Source organism: Phaethon aethereus, assembly GCF_964289735.1.
Source record: "Phaethon aethereus genome assembly, chromosome: 4".
NCBI classification, from domain to species: Eukaryota; Metazoa; Chordata; class Aves; order Phaethontiformes; family Phaethontidae; genus Phaethon; species Phaethon aethereus.
In genome coordinates, this window is record NC_138578.1 from 58,052,737 (window position 1) to 58,069,488 (window position 16,752).

The window sequence follows — 16,752 nt, forward strand, 5'->3', positions numbered from 1 at the left end:
GTGTCACTTAGTCTGAAGGTAGCCTGGGAAGGTAAGTCTGTTGAGCTAACTGACAATAATATTAAAAAGTCATTTGACTGATCAAAACTCAGTAACGTAGGTATGTGAAATCTTTTATACTTACCACGTCCTTACACAAGAGACAACTTTGATAATCTAGCAAAACTATAACAAAATCAAATCACTATATACTCAGAATAAACATATGATACTATTTTTTTAAGTGAATTAATTTTTAGACCAATTAACATGGGGAGAGGCTGGATTTTTCAGTATTGGAAATGTTTAAATGATAAGTTGGTATTTCTCTGAAACACAAGCTCTAATTCACAGTGAATATCAAATTTAGAGGAAGGAATTGAAGGGTTTATGTGATGTTTTAATATAGTCCCTTGCACATCTTTAATATGTTATCAAAATTGTCAGATTGTGAAAGCTTTCTGAGCTACGGCTAGTCTGTCCGTTACTTATTTACTAATGTAGGATCCTATTTGAGAGAACCCTAAATGTAAGAAAGATGCACAGTAAGGAAACCTGATACCTTCACTACTCCATTCACGATGGTTTGCAGCATTCAGCCGACGGTTGAGTCTCAGTTTAAAACCTGATTAATACTCCTGTTCTCTAGTTGGGCTGAAATTGAGAGTCTCTTGGATCCCATTAAAGCATAATAAACACATAGAATAGAATCGTAGAAGCATGTTGGTTGGAAAAGACCTTTAAGATCAGCAAATCCAACTTTAAACTAGCGCTACTAAGTCCACCACTAAACCACGTCCCTGAGCACCACATCTACACATCTTTTAAATGCCTCCAGGGATGGTGACTCAACCACTTCCCTGGGCAGCCTGTTCCAATGCTTGACAACCCTTTCGGTGAAGAGATTTGTCCTCATATCCAATCTAAACCTCCCCTGGTGCAAGTTCAGGCTGCTTCCTCTTGCCCTACCGCTTGTTACTTGGGAGAAGAGACCTAAACCCACCTCGCTACCACCTGCTTTCAGGGAGTTGTAGAGAGCGATGAGGTCTCCCCTCAGCCTCCTCTTCTCCGGACTAAACAAGCCCAGTTCCCTCAGCCGCTCCTCATAAGACTTGTGCTCCAGACCCCTCACCAGCTTCGTTGCCTTTCTTTGGACACACTCCAGCACCTCAATGTCCTTCTTGTACTGAGGGGCCCAAAACTGAACACAGGATTCAAGGTGCGGCCTCACCAGTGCCAAGCAGAGGGGCACGATCACTTCCCTACTCCTGCTGGCCACACTATTTCTGATACAGGCCAGGACGCTATTGGCCTTCTTGGCCACCTGGGCACACTGCCGGCTCATGTTCAGCCGGCTGTCAACCAGCACCCCCAGGTCCTTGTCTGCCAGGCAGCTCTCCAGCTACTCTTCCCTAAGCCTGTAGCGTTGCATGGGGTTGTTGTGACCCAAGTGCAGGACCCAGCACTTGGCCTTGTTGAACCTCATTATACAGTTGGCCTCAGCCCATTGATCCAGCCTGTCATAACACAACACTCAGTACTGCTGAGACGGAAGGAGATAGGCTGAAGTGACCAACCTCTAGTAGTAATAGTAGTCTATTATTTGGGTATGATCTCCACAAAAACACCTTCTAGAGTGTCGCAGTGAATATACCTTGCTAGAACACTTCTCATGGAACCAGTACGTTTCTGTACACACAGCTGATGGCCAGCCACGGATGTGACTTTCCCTCCCTCTTCCCATCCCTTTGGGGTACTGTGTCAGCAGAGTATAAGAGCACTTTCTTATGTAAGAAAAAGAAAGACTGTAATTCAGCCTGGTCCTAATCAGGCCATGCTGTGTCAAGGGAGCCAGTGCCTTCCCGTTACGCTGCTTGTTTCTAAAGGAGTCACGCTCAAATGTTCACAATATTATTCATTTATTTGTATTGTCAGTGCACAACAGTGCTTCAGACAGATGTTTTGCCTGTACTGTGACGAGTGAAAATGTTACCAGGGAACAGGACTTCATAATCTGCCCTCGTACATGCTTTTAATCATCTTAACAATTAATTCAGGCACCATTAAAAAAGAAAAAGGAGAATGGAAACTTTTCATTTAATAATTCATTCCCATTTAACAGACTCAAAGATAAAGGGATACTGTAATTAGTAATTAAATATTTTTTACATGTCTACTTTCTTTTTAGCTTAACTGAAAGAGCCCAGTTACTGAAGAATGTTTTTAAGAAGAACCATGTGAACTTGTATCGCTCTGACTCTCTGCAGCAAAACTTGCTTCGTAAGTGTTCACTGACAAGTAAAAATTAATATCCATTAATAATATAGGAGTAAAATTCTACCTTTTACTGCATTTGTTTATAGCAAAGATGCAGAATCCTAAACCCAGTTTAGGATTTAGGAACCCATGTTCTTTGCCTGTTCGTAGGTTCCTCTTCATTCCTAAGATACTGCACAGAGTTCTTTCTGCTATTTTATAATTGCAAAATTATGTAAGAAGTATCATGGGTTTTCTACCTGATAGTTGCTGAGAAGAGGTTTATTGCCTTATATTGACCTTTAAGTTGTTTTTATTAAAGCTTTAACAAAAAAATATTACCAAATTTAATTGGTTTCTATTTTGGTTTATATTTGCAGACGGCTACGCCTTCTCTCAAGATGAAAATGGAATAGTTTCTCAGTCTGAAGTAATAAGAGCTTACGATACCACAAAACAAAGGCCTGAGGAATGGTGAAGGAGCACAGCTCAGTATTTAGGCCTTAGTAGCTACTTACTTTTGTGAGACAGACTACTAGATCTTTGCTGGGAGCTGCAACCATGGCCCAGTTATCAGAGATTTAAAGATCTGTGATGGTCTTGTTCCATAAAGTTTGGATTTGTGTAATCAGTAGACGTAAGCACTGTGCAACTATACTGTAACACACCATCTCTAAATTTTTTAACAAGTATTTGCTTAGCCTTTGTAAACAGATTGGAATTTACCTTGTATCTTGCCAGCTTGCTTATTTTATGATGAAGTTGAATCAATACTGGTCATATACTCAGAAGGCAATGGTCAGATCGCTAAACATACTCTACATTGACAGACCATTAGCATCTGTGAAGGTTTTTAAGTGTTAATATATTTAAATACAGTTGACAACAAGCCTTTGATTTCAACAAGTGCTAAAAAAAATAGTATCGTAATGGTGTTAATTCACCTTCTTTGAGAAAGATTTTGAGTCAAGAGGTTTATAGATGTTTGTGTCAAACTAACCTAAAAATGTTTGCCAAAGAAGTTCCATAAATCTTTTCTGTTAGAAATATTTCGAAAGGAGATTAACTCCAGTCCTGATCTCAGAACTGCATGCTTGTTTCCACACTTGAGGATAAAGATTTACAGGACAGTGAGTCTAATTTGAGTGGCCTTTACGGCATTTGCTTTCAAAACTGCAAGTCTGCACCTTTGGCCTTATACAAGCTTTTCCCTTATTTTCATTTAGTATCGCATATGTTGAAAATGGCTGCCACCTTGTAAAATTGAGTACACGTATTATTTCATTCAATTTTTAAGAATTGCTCTGCCTTACTTCCCTGTAGCAAACTTTAACTATTTTTGCGATGCTTAGTTGTGTCTACTAGCTTCAAAAGAAAGTTTGTTTTAACTTATTTTTAAAAATTAAATTTTCAACATTTTTATACTAAAATTGTTTGAAATGCATACATTGAAATAGAGAGCAAAGCATGGCCTTCGCTAGTCTATCGTATGTACTATTTTATTTGCTCTAAAGCCACTTCCTATAAAGGTATGAAATACATTGTAGCAGCCTTTTTACAACTTACTGGTCATGCAGAATACCTATATACTCCACCTTTAATTAAAAATGGAGAGGAAGTGACTGCATAAAAAGATACATACCTGGTTTAAGGGAAAAAAAAAAGAGGGAGGTGTGAAATGAGAGCATTCTGATGACTTTTTAAAGTGTTTATACTTGGTATTTCTCAGCTTACCACCCAACAACCATCAGGTTTCAAACTAGGAAAAGCTACTTTAACTTTAGAATTTAGTTAAATCTTCTATCTTTTTAGTCCATGCTTAATTCTGAGTTTAAAATGCGCCATAATTACATTTAAAATACATTTTTCTATCGTAGCAGTTGATTTTATTTTTAATTACATTTCTGTGCATTATCTAGAAATGATCTTTTCATCTTTGAATGGAGATCAGCTAGATGGAAAAGCAGAACCATGACATCCCCAATGATCTGTTAAATTAAGAATTTCCTCTTTGCTCTCCAAATCATCCACTTTCAACTTAAAAGTAACAAGTCATCCACTCCCATCTTTTCTCTGCCCTCCCTCATTAGTCATATACTTAACTAAAGGTTGGCTTCACCTCCTTGCCTTTCATCTAACTAAACGCTTAACATTTAAATTTATTGCACTGTCCAAGTTTCTTACGCTCCATTCTAGGAGGAACTTACAAATACACATGCAAAGCCCAGCAAAAGGCACTATATGAAAGTACATATTTAGGAAGGCATATCAATGGGAAGGCAGTCTGCATTTCATATGCATGTTATGCCATGTCATCCTCTTACTTTCCCGGAGTGATCTTTAAACAGAAAACAGAAGACACAGGGACAAAGGGAACGTATCCCACTAGAAACAGTACCGCCAGTCAGTCATGCAGACAAGAACTGCCTTCAGAAAAGCCATTTCAGGCATAGATAAATAGATGGATCAATATGGGAGGGCCAAATCACTTGACCTAAGGCAAGAAAAAATTTGGGGGCATGCCCCTTTCCTAAAATGGGGATCCCTATTTTCTGTCATCCAAGGGAGAATGACCAACTTCAAAACATTTCTGAAATTAACCATGACACTGTTGCTCCTTTATAATCTTTTAGTGTACTTAACTCCTATAAAACAATTCAATCCATACATACGCTCTTTATGGGTTAATTTTTTATTATTATTGGTTTTTTTCTGTTCTAAATGGTTTAATTGCTGATTTTGCAGAAAAAGGCGTGAGGACTAGAATACATTCTTAAATGTTTATAATGAGAAATTTACATCATCTCTTACTCCTTCTGCAAAGTAAAATTCTGTCTCACCGTTGTAATACAGTTTGCAAAAAATAACACACAGTATATCCCCAGTTTATCTTAATAAGGAAGAAAGCAACTGAAACAGCTCTAAGATCCTAAATTTAGACCGTAATTTAAGGTTTTTAAGATAGTCTTATCACAGCGTTTCATCCTTACATCTTTACAGAATTTGAAGTAGTATTTCACAAAGTGCGTTTTTCGTTTTTATTACTTCTGATGGGGTTTTTCTCCTGCCTCTATACTTTTTCTACACACTATGTGTTACTTACTGTCTAGTAGTTAGTGGTTGGAAGATACCGCTTCTTGGAAATAGTAAAAAAGACAATGTGGCAATTCTGTGGGTTTTTTTGATTGCTCACACAATTCCATTTTAATAATATAAGATCATCTTAGATATGTGTGCCCATTTTTAAATCAGGTCAAGTATACAATATGCACTTTATTTTCATATTGAGTACACAGTAATATAATCTATTACCATCCTGTTAGTACATCATATCTTGTTCAAATAAGGGGATTGTGCAGATGTTTGTTTAAAGAAAAAACAGTTTAGGCAAAAATGCTTATAAAAATGCCTCTGTTCTTATTGTTTGAAAATTCAAATTTGTATCAAATACAGAATTCACACGGACTTTTCCATCTGTTTCATGTGCACTGCAAAACAATTACAAGTTAGTATTAAAAATTTCCATCAAAAAGTTGAACCAGTGCCACTTAGAAATCAGATATATAAATACTGTTGCTTGCTTATTTTTAACTATATACGTATATATAAATTATTCAAAAGAGTACGTAACAGGAAACAAATTATAACAAACCTATTGATAATTTGTATTTGAAATTTTTTCTTGCCATTTCCTAATTTTACACTTATTTTTGCAAAGCAGTTTCAACAGATTTATACTTAGTCATCATTCTATTTGTATAAAATGATAGATAAAATATTTTGAAACACTGAGAGATAGCTGAAGAATCCTGTATGTCCACATACATCCATAAAATTCACTGTGTTTTGAAGATGCATGTTAAGTGTCTTAAGACTTCATTACATTTAAACCCATCTTGAATGATGAGTAATTTGGAATTTGTGTTAAATTTGAGGAGAGAAGTTATTTCCCTTTTTTTCTTATGTAATCGTGTAAAAGCACTTGTAGTTCTGATGAATTTATCATTCTGTCTGCATGAGATAATATTTTTAAGTGTTCTGAGGCAATGCATGGTGGTTGCTGTTCCCAGTTTTTTAATGCCTTTGTTAAAGTCTGCTCATAATGTATCGAGAAGCTAGTGCTATGTAAGCAAATGAGTTTGTCAGTTCAACTTTCTTGATACTGGGTGTTTTCACTGGTAACAAAACTCAACAAATGAGTTTCTCCTTCCCTCCCCTTTGCCCTCGCGCCCCCAGTTTTCTTCACTGTTAACCAATAGATCTTTATAAACAAAGGAATATTTTAGCATTCCAAACCTGGTTCCTGCTTATGCAAACCATTGCTCACACAGGCGTCAAGCGGGCTGTTTGTGAGTATAAGGACTGCTCATCTGAGCAATGATGTGCAAAGTTGGGCACTTCGGAGGGTTGATACTCTTAACTTAAATGGAAGCATTTCTATAGAGAGACTGGTTTGTAATTGCAAAGCTGTGACCAGAACAAGCTTTTTTAAAAACCATGTTTTATGGTGTTTCTTTATTATAGAATAGAAGCCATAAATGCATTAATATTGTTTTTATACTTCAATTTAATTTTTCATTAAGATTTTCAGTGTTTGATAAGTATGAACCGCTGCAGAAAGCAGTCAGTCTGTAACAGCAAAATTTGCATTCAAGGTAAAGTGAGGTTTTACAGCTCCACGAAGCCATTGCTGCTGAAACCGTTGTGGAACTTATGAAGCTGCATGAATGAAGACTTTTTGACTCGATGTTTATGGTAGTTTCTCAGGTTTAGTTTTAACTGGATGTTAAATGCACTGTGTTTTATAAATAGTTCTTCTCTTTTAGTAACTCATTCAGTTCTATGCAGTGTTACATGTCATTTGGCATTTGGTGAATGTGCATGTTTTGAACTGCAAATTTTAAATGTTTTGTCTTTTAAATGTTAAAAAATTAATAAACTTTGTCATTAAATGAAGAAGCTTTGCTGAATCGATTGGTTACAAATGCTCAAGATTACCTTCATAGGAAAAGACATATCCCATCACTCTCTTGACTTCTTTAAAATGGGACATATCAGAAATAGCCTCACACAAATACCAAAGAATTCTTACGTTACTAAGGTAAGCTGAAAAAGTAGAAAATTATTTTAAGGTGTTTTTTTTAAACACCTATTTTGAGACGTCTTTTTCAGTTCTCATGTGAAGTCCAGAAAAAAAAATTTTAAAAAAGGGAGCACGGGAGTCTGCAATTTAGTGCTTTGCAGCAGAGCCCTAACATACTCTGGTGGTGAGACCATGTTTTGAAAGAGAAGTATGCAGCACAAGAATGATAGAGTGGGAATAAGGAAATGTCATCTCCTTTTTCAGACGACACTGATAAGTACTGTAGCCGCTGGCTATTGATAGTAGTGGGTATTTCTTTCCCCTAGCAGTGCCCACCCACTGAAAAAAAATCAATATATCCAAACCTAAACTGAGTTTCGCTTGTAGATAGGTGGCTGATTTTTTATATACACACTAGACAATTTATTTTCTAGATTTTGTATTCCGTCGAGGCAGGTTCGGTAACAGAAGCATCTTGCATGCTGTTAGTTTCATGACACCCAGTCTTTAATGCTAGAGCTGGTTTAAGGACATTCCACCTCATGGTATGTCACCGCCTCTTAACGCTGGCAGTCATGAGGCTGTTGAAATTATTCAGGTTATAATCCAGTTTATAATAATCCAGGCTCTTTTTCCAATCCTTTTCCTCCTTTCTTCTGCCAAACGTTACTTTTAAGCTAAATTATTTCACTAGCCTGATTTACACCACAGCCCCCTGAATTTGCACAAGTCATAGATGGAGGGAATAAAAAGAACAGAAAGGCATTTCTTCGTCTGCCTTTGCTAATGAAAACAGTGTATCGTGGAATTATAGCCCCAATGTAACGGCAAATCAAAACCTGTTTATGTGAGTATTGTGGAGCAGCAGCCTCCTCAAAAGCAGAAGCTCCATTCAGAGGAGCTCAAGTTCGCACAGCACATCACAATATGCAGAAAAACAGCGCCAAGAATGGATTCCATCTCCTTAATGTTACTGTCAAGTTGTAAGTGAACAGTAGTGACAAAGAAATTTGGAATTGTCACTTTTTTTTTTTAACCCCAGTGGGATTAGTATGACAAATAATCTGAGTTTACATAGCCATATACCAGACATCTTACCTAGTTTCAAACAAAATTCTTCAGGCGTTCTTGCAAATTCGTGTGATGTTTTTCTTAGCACTGAAGAGTTTTGATGCATTTTGGAGATACACACTTAAGAAACCCAAAATGTAGAAATAAAAAACAAATGGCTGATCCAATTATGTCACTGTTAGTCTTTGCCCACAGAAGGCTGGGGTTTCATATATGCCATTACCAGTTAATGGCAATCAAAGCATTTTGTGCATAATGTGTGTGAATGACAATAATCAATTTACTGTGATTTTTGTTGCATTTTGATTTATTTTAGATGGGTGTCACACCAGTAAATGAGTAGGAACTAACTCCAGTATTACAAAAGAAATAGTTAAACCTACTGTTTAAAAAATAAGCATGGCAGTAATGAGCAAGTACTGTGTAAAAGTACAATTCTTTCAGCTCAAGCACACATCTGGCCCTTCAAACTGTTTCACTAGTCATTAAAACGGCGTATCAGAATGCCATTTGTGCTCTGCCTGCAAGTTTTAGAAAAATGACTGTTTTCTACCAACGACAGGAGCACCTAGTGCCAATAGGTCCGTTTCCTTAAGAAGGAAATTCCGCATTCTCACCTGCAGCCTGAATCCATCTGGGCTGGCACCTGCTGGCACGGGCAACAAGCACGTCGGTCCATGGGCTTCTGCTCTGGCCACCCCCCTTCAGCTACACACGTCACTGCCACTGGAGCCACGCGAACTCATGGATTCTTCGTAGCCCGTGGATTCTTCGTAACTCATAGATCCTTGGTCTATGGTGCATAATCCCCGCCTCACCTGCCTGACAGGTAATGCGGCATAGCGATTTGAACCGGCCTTCCCCAGCCGTGGACCGCCGTCTGCGGGGCTGTAGCACTCTGGCCACCGCCCTGCCAAGCGCTCGGCACGCCGTAAACTCGCAGCCTCGCGTCGGCCCGGTTCAACGGAATTACTCCCGCGTGCCGAGTTCCTCAAGCAGTTTACGAGGTCAAACCCATTACGCAGCAGCAGGGGAGGAAAGGGAGTAGCTCGGAGGGGTCTTCCCTGCGAGGCCGAGTTTCACGCTGCTGCTGAACTTCACAGCCGCTACTTAGGGCTGAGTCATCGTTTAAATCTGTCAGACCGCGTGCAAGCGCGGCGAAGATCTGCCCCGGTGTTCAGCCGTTAATAAATCTGGCTACCGAGCCCAGGGAGACCATTACGCTGAATGAAGAGCAGGCCGGCCTGTTCGGTTCACGGGCAGTACCCGGGCCCGGCTCACGGCCTCCCTGGAGGGGAACGTACCGCCCATCCTGGAGGAAAAGGCCGAATTTCAGCTACCCGCCACCTGGGTCAGTGGCTCCGACGGCTCATCGCTCTTCACAGGAACATAACACTGCACCTTCTTAGCTAAAACTGATCAAGCTTCTACTTCCAGAAGGACCTGTGTTGCCCTGGTTTACTAGGTAAAGGAAGATTTCTACCAATCCAAGGCTTTATTTTTGTAAAAAATACCGTTTAATGGTTTTACTATCTGTTTCTGCTGTATACGGCCATGATCAGCAGATCTCGCAGGGTGCTTCCAAACAACAGAGCTGATGATACCTGCTGCATTTTTAAATGATTTTTCCAAAAAGTTACTTGAGGAACAGTCCCGTATTTCTCATCCGTTCAAAACGTGCAGTGGGCAAAAATTTACCCACCCCGTTCCTTGGAGATTGTTTCTAAAAAAATTGCAAGCCAAACCACTTACATTTCAATTAATTTCCCAAGTATTCAAAATCTACTTTTTAGGTTTTTATAAAACATACACTACTGTGTATCATGATTTTAGTTTGTCATTAACAATTACAACATTCAAGCTAAACCCTATTACTGGAAACATCATCGCACGCAACTTGAGTGGTCTTTCTGCTTAGAAACCATGTTTCCAGCTGTAATACCTATTATATTATGTTTGTTATGCGATGAAAAACATATTAAAAGTGTTATTTCAAAATATTTTTTTTATAAATGTCAAGATACTGATTGTTAGATATTTGCTAAGAAAAAAAATGTATTCAACTCTTGAGGAAGAACCAGTGAAGCTGTTCTAAAATAGAGAGAAGTACACCATAATTCAGCATAGAAGTGCTGTAATTTGAACATGCACCGATACACTAGCACTTGTAAAATAGGACAGCTATAATGTACTTCAAGAGATCCTATACACGGGGAGTTTGGGGCTGAAAGCATAGGAAAGTTCAGCCTCCGATGTTGTAGACTCTGACACACAGAATGACTTTGTTTGTCCACAAAAATAAGTAATACAGAGAAGCCCTTTAATGACTGCATTTCTTCTTGTGTATTTTCCGTTTGCTTGCTGCATGTGTTTGGTTTAGATGTGTTTTTTTCTTCTTCCATTTGGTTTGTTAGTTTACTTGGGTGAAGGAATGTAGAAGAGCAAACAAAATTTACTCCTAGGGCAGGATGTTTTAAATTAAAATACTCAACTAATCAGTGTAGCTTTTACCACTTTTCTACCACACCTGCATATGAAAGACATTAATTGATCTATCAGTTCGCTATATATCCAGAATTTTACATTATATTAAATCTGCACAACAGGTGCACAGTTAAAGATGTAAAAAATTTACAAAAGCAAAATTAACTATTTTTAACAGGAAGAACTACAGTATAGTTACACCATCAAAATTAAAACTTGCTTATCGAACACTATCTGTACTGAGACATACAGATGACACAACATTTCAACCACACAGTTTATTGATAATTTTTTTTTGGTGTGACTACTAAATAATTAGTGTTGTCAATGCTGTAAATACATTTTAAATTACAAGCTTGTCTTTACATTTTATACATGGCTAATTTTACAAATAGAACTTTATGATCAGTTTGTCCAACTTACACGTTGCTGAGCAAAAAGACAACAATAAATACTTCCTTCTGAAAAATGCTTTAATATAATGCCATTTTTAGAATTTTATGCAGAGAAGTTGTTAGTCATATTGCTGAACACATTCTGCTTTTATCATATGTAATTATTTGGCTGCTTGGGATTGGCATATTTTCAACTAGCCTAATTAGTACTAGTTTTACCTATCTTGGTTAAAGCTTAGTAACACAAATATGCAGTGTAAGTTCAGGTGCATTATGTGTATTTTTAAAAACCCACATGTTCTGATATCTGTAGTAAAACACTTCCTCATATTTTCATTGCTCATGGAAGTAGGAAGCAGTCAGCAGTTTTCAGGATCCGCAAACTCTTTAGTTAGTATTATTCCTCTCTTACTTCTCAGGCTTATTGCTGCTTTATAGAACTAGTCTAATTATTATGAGTGGAATGCAGCCACCGTTGGTTAACTAAGTTAATAGCATTTAGCATTAAAATGTCATTTATAACACCGTGAAATAAGTACCTTTATCCCAAAATGGTTTCTCTACTCGTCTCTGAACACGTTCTGCAGAAATCAGATTTAGAGCAGTCAGTTTTTAGAGAGACTAAGTTTGCAACATTTTACAACTCATTTGTAAGCATGATCCGAGTTTGGGAAACGAGGTCCCCAAATGAGAGCTTGCACTTTTCGAGGGGCACTCACCCACGGGAACGGTTCTGACTGCTGCAACCCCAGAGCATGTCAGCGTGACACCCAACAGCAGCAGTCCCTGCACTTCCGAAGGCTGCGTTATTTCTCGTCAACTCCTTTCAGCTCTGACTAAAATCGGAGCAGCTCTTCCCAGCCAAGGCAGGCTCTGCCTGGAGAGGATACCCAAAGTACGGCGGCGACACCAGAAATCCCGATGGCTGGGCCAGGTGGACTGCATGGGCTGTCTGGAAGCAGCCAGATGTGTACGGCGGAGGTGGCGATGCCACAAGGCACCCTGGCTCTGCCCGGGGAAAGGAGAACCTGCGAACTGAACCGCCGGTCGAACTGGAACTTGTCGCGGTACTGGACTGCCTCGACGGCGTCCTGAAGCTTGTGGAGGCCAGGATCATGGGAAGGGTCTCGGTCTGATAGCTCCGCAGAGAAAATCGTATTGCCTGCGACGGTTGCTTAGGTCTTAAACACGTGCAACAATAAACCGCTACCAGAGAGCCCACGATAATGAAGGCAATAAATATGGATCCAACAATGAGGAATGGAACGTAGATTGGTTCTGGGAGAAGAAAGAACAGGAAAAGCCACGCGCATTAGCCTACTGAAGCAACAGGTCTGCTGCGTAGAAATAAACTCCGTGGAGTTTATGAAGCCCCGCGTCATTTCAGTTCCACCAACACACTGCGCTTCTATTATCATTAGAACAAAATTAAAGTTAAACCCTGTATGTACCAGACAAAATTTCTTTCTTTTGACAGTTTTAAGTTACTGATGGTAAAAGCTGCCTACACCGTGTCCTGTTTGTCGGTTCTAGTTAGGTTTCACTCAAGAATCGCACTCCCCTCCCTCACCCCCCAAAACTGTCGGGGCTGTCCAATGTAACAGCTTGAATCTGCAGGCGAAGCTCACATGCTGCAGACGCTGTTAAGTCGATTTCACTCCTAAGGTGGAAAATCAGCGCAGAACGTCTGACTTGGGAAACCAGCCTCCGTGCGCGCTGCTGGCTCGCTTTTGTCCGAGAACCTGACGGCACCTCACACAGGGGGTCGTGCCTGCAGAGCTCCGGAGCCCAGCCTCGCCTCCGGGGGAAACACAGTCAAATGGGCACAGTCAAGTGTGCCGAGGCAAACCTAAAGCACAAACGCCCCTTCCAGTTCGGATGGATCCAGCTGCTGGGGCCGCTTTTCACCGAGTCACCCCGCTCTGCCGCCCGCCGTTACCCGCCGCCCGCGGCTCGGCGCTCCCGGCGCCTCCTCCCCGTGCGCACCTGGAGCCGCGTCCGCCCCTCTCCGCCCGCCCGGGCCCGGCCCGGCCCGGTCCAGCCCAGCCGGGCCGCCCCGCAGCCGCCGCGGCAGCGGCCGCCGGCTCCCGCCCGCCCCGGGACCCGCCGGCCGGGCACTCACGGGCGGTGACTCCCGGGTCCGGGGGCTCCCGGTCGTTGGTGCAGCCGCCCTGCTCCAGGCGGGCCTCGGCGGCCGCGCAGCAGTAGCGCAGCGCGCAGGAGCCGCAGCAGATGGTGGCGGCCGCTGTGTCGAAGCCCTCGGGGCACTGGAAGCCCTCGTGGTAGCCGCCCTGCCCGTCCACCCAGCCGTGGCAGTACTCCCCGCCGCCCGGCTGGGCCCCGCCGCCGCCGCCCAGCAGCCCCAGCAGGAGGCAGCGCAGCAGCAGCAGCAGCAGCGCCCGCCGCCGCCCCGCCATCGCCCCGCTGCCCGCCCGCCCCGCCGGGGCAGGCAGGGGGCGGCCCCGGGTGCGGTGCGGGACCTCCCGCGCTGCGTCCGGGGGATGGGGGGCAGCTCCCTCCCCCCCCCCCCCGCGCTTCCCGCCCCGGCCCCCGCCGCCGCGGCCCCGCTCACCTGCCGCCCCGGCCCCTGCCGCCGGAGCTTCGTCCCCCCGCTCCGTCCCGCAGGTCGCTGCCCCCCGGCCCGGTGCCCGGTCCCCGTGGACGGGCCGGTCCCGCTCCGTCCCCGACAGTCGGACGGGGCCGAGCGTGGACGGAGCGAGGTCCGCGGGCAGACCAGCCTTTGCTTTTCGGGGGCTTCTTCCTCCCGGCAGCGCGGGTGCGCGGCCTCGGTGCGAAATCGGCCGAGCTGAAATGCGGGCCCCTTCCCTCCCGGCACGTCTAAATATGCCCCTTCCCTTCCCGCCAGCCTGACGCCCCAAACCAGAAAGGTTTCTTTATTAAAGCAGCGCTGCGCTTCTAAGAGTTAAAAACACAGGCACAGCGTGTGATTTATTACGAGGACTCTCTTGCTTTTTAACCTGTTTCCTTTCCTCGATACTTTCTACGTGCAAAGACATAGCAGTATATCCCCCAGCAGATTTATAGCCTCTTTTAGTCAAACACCAGGCCCGTCACCTTTATTTTCCGAAGGGAGAGGGCGAGCGTGGGGCTGAGGAGGAGGGACACATCTGTTCATACCAGTGCCTGATCCTTTTTCTGCTGGAAGAATAATAGCAAGTCACCAAGCATCAGGAAAACCACAAAAGGAACTGCTTACTCATTTATTCTAGAGGAAAAAAAACATTTTTTAAATGAACTGAGCAGATTTGGACCTCTGGTTAAAGCAAAGAAACATTTCTTTAAATGATGTGTCCCCTGTGTGCTAAGAGGCTCTCCTGCTTTAACCGTAACGGTGGTTACAAAACTAGCGTTTAATATTAAAGTTGGGCTGAACTGAAGAATTAATTTTTACTGCATCTGAAACTTCCTGCCATCATTTACTGCTAGCGTATGAATATGTATATCAGAGCCTGACCACTTGTCAAACATTTTGAATGGCCGTGTCACTAATTTCCAAAGTTGGCAGGTTTAGTGAAACAAAAGGAACAAAGTGTGCTGTGTACCAGCAATAAAACTGTGCACCGAGAACCATCTATCAAGACCTGAGACTTCTGGCCAACCCCAAATACAGTCCACAAGCACAATATTTGTGTTTGTTTTTCTTTTAAATAATTTATTCTCTCTTTTTACTTTCTTTGACCCGTTTCTCTGCTTTGATTTTTTTAGATATAACCGGTACTACTGGATATGAAAAGCAAATCAAAAAAAATTGTACAAGTGCAAAATATTTTTCATGGCTATTTAACAGGTGTAGGTATAGAAATAACAAAATTGGATCTTAAAAGAAATTACAAACGTGACAATGTGATATTCTGTCCTCTTCTGCATTTTCATTTTGAAATGATGATGTGAATTAGACTTGAACCAGCTGTCCCGACTCCGAGTTCCTAGTTTTTATAGGCCAATGTTAAATACTAATATAATTTTGCATTTACTTCACTGTGGTTTTAGAGCAAACATAGCCTCCATGGAATGTTTTAAAATGTATGGCTTTTAAAGGTCTAATCCAGCTTCCAGGAAGGTCAAAAGGGATCTCTCTGTTGACAAGGATGAGGCTTGGAGCAGAAGCCCTGTGAGGGCTGCATGGTACAATTAGCTGTCCTCAGGTGCGGAGGACAGACAGACAAACAGATTTGCAGGAAAGCCACATTTTGTAGGAATTGCTAAGTAAATTTCTCACAGTTCATAAGAAAGTTGATTTTGCTAATTAAATCATGAGCTTATCCGCGCCCCCCCCCCCAAAAAAGACATCTGAAAAAAATCATTCTGATATATATATTTTAGATATTAAGCTACTGCAGGGAACGGGCGGGGGGGGGGGGGAGTGTGTCCCAAATCCATAGGCATCAGCGAGATTTTGACCTGGGTTTATTTCTCCTGTGTTGCATCTCTAGTGCTTGGATCATTAATAAAAAGCTTGTGTTTGTGTCCCCCTTTATGCAGAGGCTACTCTGCTCCCCTCTTGTGCTGTCCGATGGCAGCTGTACATGGTCTGCATCAAACGGGCACAATTACCCTTCTCTTTTTTTGAATCCTGAAGTGCCCTATCCTGCGATAAAAATCTTGTAAGGTCTTAAGTATTCGCTTGGAAATGCATATGTGGTTGGTTTATTTTTGTGTGGATAAATGGCATTTCACTCACTCGAGTGGATTCATCTCGCTTCTGCCAAATAAAAATCAGAGGCAGATTTTGGTACTGCTCTTGCAAACACAGCCGACCTTGAAAGTTTGAAGATACATGGGCAGTTTTCCTATGAACTGCTGAGGTCTTAACTGACTACTCCAGGCTTGTTTTTTGCTTTGTCCAAAATTCCAATGCAGTTTACAGAATGTGATGTTACTCTAGTGGAGATGAACTGGGTTGTTCTGACCCAGAGAGACAAAAACCTTTGCTCTCCTCCTTTTACATAAAGGTTGCATCTGTGTAACCACATCCTTAAACAATTTCAGATGCTAGCAGAGTCATTTGCATCTATTTATGTCATTTACCTTAAAATAAACACACAAATAATTAAGGCTACAGGAAAAAACGTTGTGCAGGCTGTTGGTGAGCATCCTTCATCTGCAGTTTGAGGACATCAGATGGCCAGGAGTACCTCACTTTTAGACTGTTTCTTGTTGAGTACCGTTCTTGCAAAGTACCCACACTGACTTGGCTTGTTATTTATTCTTAGCTGAAGCCCTCTAGCTTCCAGGCGACATGCAATTTTTCTTAAATTACCTCTGAAATCATTCTGCCTGTGTCTGCAGTGATTACCTCAGCTCTGCCAAATAGATTGATTGTAAAAACAGATATTAAAATCTCCTTAAACAGATTCATTCTCCCTAGTAATAATTTTACTACACTCGGTTTTCTGGGTTTGGTGTTTTGGGTTTTTTTCTGGTTTCACTATGATATTTTTGGGGTTCCTTTAGAGTATAAAA

At 41.8% G+C, this 16,752-nt stretch overlaps 1 protein-coding gene across 1 annotated transcript; it reads right to left on the reverse strand.

Moving 5' to 3' along the window:
• Positions 1-12,094: 12,094 nt before the first annotated feature.
• SHISA3 (shisa family member 3) lies at positions 12,095-13,769 on the reverse strand (the record flags this gene model as incomplete). Its single annotated transcript, XM_081998775.1, has 2 exons — positions 13,391-13,769; positions 12,095-12,546 (listed from the first exon to the last, which is right to left on the reverse strand). The coding sequence occupies exons 1-2, from the start codon at positions 13,683-13,685 to the stop codon at positions 12,095-12,097; spliced, it is 747 nt and encodes a 248-aa protein (XP_081854901.1). The 5' UTR covers positions 13,686-13,769.
• Between the last annotated feature and the right edge of the window lie 2,983 nt (positions 13,770-16,752).